Below are 3,251 nucleotides of genomic sequence, written 5' to 3'. Positions count from 1 at the left end.
TGTGAAGCACTTTAGGAGTAAAGTTATAGTAAAGTTTGTAAACATGTGAATATGTGCACATTGAAAACCAGTATTTGACCATGCCAGATGTTACATAGTTTTTGTGAAAAGATTTTTTTTTGTTTTTTATTTGTCTCACGGTTATTAAAATTATTAAATGCGTTTTTTTGTTAATAATGATGTTAAATGCGAATTGAAAGATTTTTAGTGTTTCAAGTATGTTTTATATGTGATATAAGTGCTGTTAAAGTTGGTTAAATATTAAGAATAGAAAAAATGTTGTTTTCAGTTCAAAATATTACTTCTGCATACTGGTTCTTCAAAGTACGTTTTTGCACACTTGATTTTGATTAGAAACCTTAAAGAAACAAAGAAAAAATTTTTTTTTGAGGGACTAAAGTAGCAAAATGTATTTTGAAGATAATTATCTTAATTTTAATCTTAAATTTAATCTTAATTATTTTTTAAACATCAAAAAGTGCAAAAATGTTTCTTTCGAGTTCAAAAAATTACATTTGCGCACTCATACTTTAAACTACTACTTTGAACATCAGTTTTTAAGTAGAAATCTTAATGGAACTGAGATAAAAGTGTTTTTTGGTAAATAAAACGAAATAAATATATTCTAAACTAAATTATACGTCGAAAATATAAGTAAGTTTGAGTTAAGTAATGATTTGTGTATAGTGCTTCAAAATTCATCTTTACACACTCATAATATCACTATGAAAATAGTAATTTACGCAGCAATAAAGAATCACTCTTTAATTTCCATAAAATGAATTTTTCATCAAATAAAACGCATCTTTAACTTATGTTTAACCTTGAAATACCTATTTTTCACATTGCCACTGCACGCAATTCTATTTAATAATAATTTACTACCTAATTAATAATAAATGATAACAATTTTCATCAATCAGCATGTACAAATGATTATTTTAATGTTTATCGTTTTTTATCGCATTGTTTTGTATTGTATTATATTGTATGCATTGTAAGTTTGTAACCTTGAATTTACATCGTTGAAAGAGAAAGATTTACGCTTGAAAATTGTTCAAGAACACGCAACAGCCATGAATTAATGATCTCTTCATCGATTTAACAGAAGAGTATAGTTGCGACGCTTTTACTTAACAAATAGAGAGCTTTTATTTTTTGGTGATTACTCAAAAACTATTGCTCCTAATGGTATAATTTTTAAATTATGATATTTAGAATTAAATTCTACATCAAAATATGTTTATACCTTATAGATGTTATTTATATTTGAATAGTTATTGATAATTAAAGTTAAAATATAATAATAGTACAAAATATACACTAATTAGCCTGTAACTTATGATTATAAACTGTTATTATAACGGAATTTATTTTCCTAGGCAAGAATTTAATATCAAAACAATTTCTAATTAAATGATTGAAATAACTAAATTAGTTTTTGAGTAATTAATTAAAAACTAGCCAGATGCACTTATATTTATGCGTCTGGTAAATGCAACGCGACTATATAGCTTATTCTCTGTGGAATGAGCGGAAAGCAATTTAAATCGTTTAAATATTAAAAAGTAAGAAATAACTGGTTTAAACACAGAGAATAATGTTCAGGTGCAGTGTCGACTTACCTTTCATCTGCTCAACACTAAAATAAACTTACAATTACTTCTTCTACAAAATTTCTAAAATTCTTGAAAAATGGTGCTATCAATGGAGAAATGGCACGGGAAAGTTGCTATTGTAACCGGTGCTAGTACAGGAATTGGTGAAGCTGTGGTCAAAATGTTATTAAGACATAAAATGATGGTAAGTATTCCCAAAAATTCAATTTCACTGCCTAGACAATGAAAATTTATTTTTAGGTTGTAGGACTTGCAAGACGTCCACATCTTATTGAAGTTTATAAACAGGACTTACCAGAAGAAGAAGCATCACACCTTCATTCTATAAAATGTGACATGCGTCAGGAATCAGACATTTTGTCTGTATTTGCAGATGTTTTGGAAAACATTGGTCCTGTTTCCGTGTTGATTAACAATGCAGGCATTTCTCATCAAACTACCCTTTCTGATGGCGATACTGAAATGTGGCGATCTGTTTTGGAGACAAATGTGCTTGGAGTGTCGATTGCTACAAGAGAAGCTATCAAACAAATGAAAGCAAATGATATTGATGGGCATATTGTGCACAACAGCAGTGTTCTCGGGCATTATGTGGCACACATTCCTAATTTGAATATGTACAGTGCGTCCAAGCATGCTGTGAGGGCTTTGGTGGAAACCCTCAGGCAAGAGTTACTTAGAAGTAGGACAAAAATACGGATTACTGTAAGTAAACATTAGTAAATTATTAGTAAAATAACGGTTTTTAAAAACTTTAGACAAAATTTTGCCAGTTTTCATTTTTGAAGCGTTGTAACTTGGTTATGAAAGGTCAGATTTTAATCATTTAAACTTTAAATGATTAATAATTAAATTATCTTTACGATAAGCTATACATTATAGTAAAATATTGCCATAGAATGCAAAATTCTCTGTCATTTATAAAGAATTATTTTTTTAAATGTTTTGTTTTAGTTATTTATACGTTTTTGTCAATAACAACTAAACAAACAATTCAATTCTAATTAAATGTTATACTAGGAAAGAACAATTAATACCAAACATAATGATATCTTACTCAATATGTTCTGATTATTAGGACTTGAGAAAATCAACTTTAAAGTTGACTTAAATTTAAAACACACTTTACCATTTTGAGGCTCCATTGCATTGAGGTTAGGTATTTCACACCCGCGCCATCTATGCCACCTAAAACTATAAGTTTTTATCTTTAAAATAAGATATCATCCATATCTCTATCAACAAAACTAAAAAAATATTGCAAATTTTAAAATATTTTCAGAGCGTAAGCCCAGGACCTGTCGACACAGCTTTTCTAGATGACATCGGAGCCACAGATTTTCCCAAACTTCAACCGGAAGACGTTGCTGATGCTTTCGAATACGTCTTAAGCACTCCACCTCATGTCCAAGTAAATTATAAACAATAGCTAAAAAAACAACAAAATATAAATAATTATTTTATAATTTTTAGGTTCAAGATGTCATGATACGTCCGTTGGGAGAACCCGTCTAAAATCTTAAACAAACTTGTTTATTATTTAACAATAATAGTAGATTGTACAAATAAATATTTCATATAGATATTTATATCTATGCACACGCACATATATCAACAATTGATATAAAAATA

At 28.4% G+C, this 3,251-nt stretch overlaps 1 protein-coding gene across 1 annotated transcript; it reads left to right on the top strand.

Annotated features, from left to right (window-relative positions):
* The first annotated feature begins 1,607 nt into the window (after positions 1 to 1,607).
* On the top strand, positions 1,608 to 3,202 carry LOC135803046 (farnesol dehydrogenase-like). The gene is made up of 4 exons (XM_065316670.1): positions 1,608 to 1,803; positions 1,860 to 2,324; positions 2,902 to 3,030; positions 3,093 to 3,202. The coding sequence occupies exons 1-4, from the start codon at positions 1,696 to 1,698 to the stop codon at positions 3,132 to 3,134; spliced, it is 744 nt and encodes a 247-aa protein (XP_065172742.1). The 5' UTR covers positions 1,608 to 1,695; the 3' UTR covers positions 3,135 to 3,202.
* The last annotated feature ends 49 nt before the right edge of the window (positions 3,203 to 3,251 follow it).

This window comes from Atheta coriaria, unplaced genomic scaffold (genome assembly GCF_025399875.1).
Source record: "Atheta coriaria isolate IRGN ID8LTWV9N9 unplaced genomic scaffold, Caltech_Dcor_3.1 scaffold501_size3251, whole genome shotgun sequence".
Taxonomy (NCBI): domain Eukaryota; kingdom Metazoa; phylum Arthropoda; class Insecta; order Coleoptera; family Staphylinidae; genus Dalotia; species Dalotia coriaria.
The sequence above is the reverse complement of the archived record's forward strand: the minus strand, read 5'-3'. Positions and strand labels throughout refer to the sequence as shown.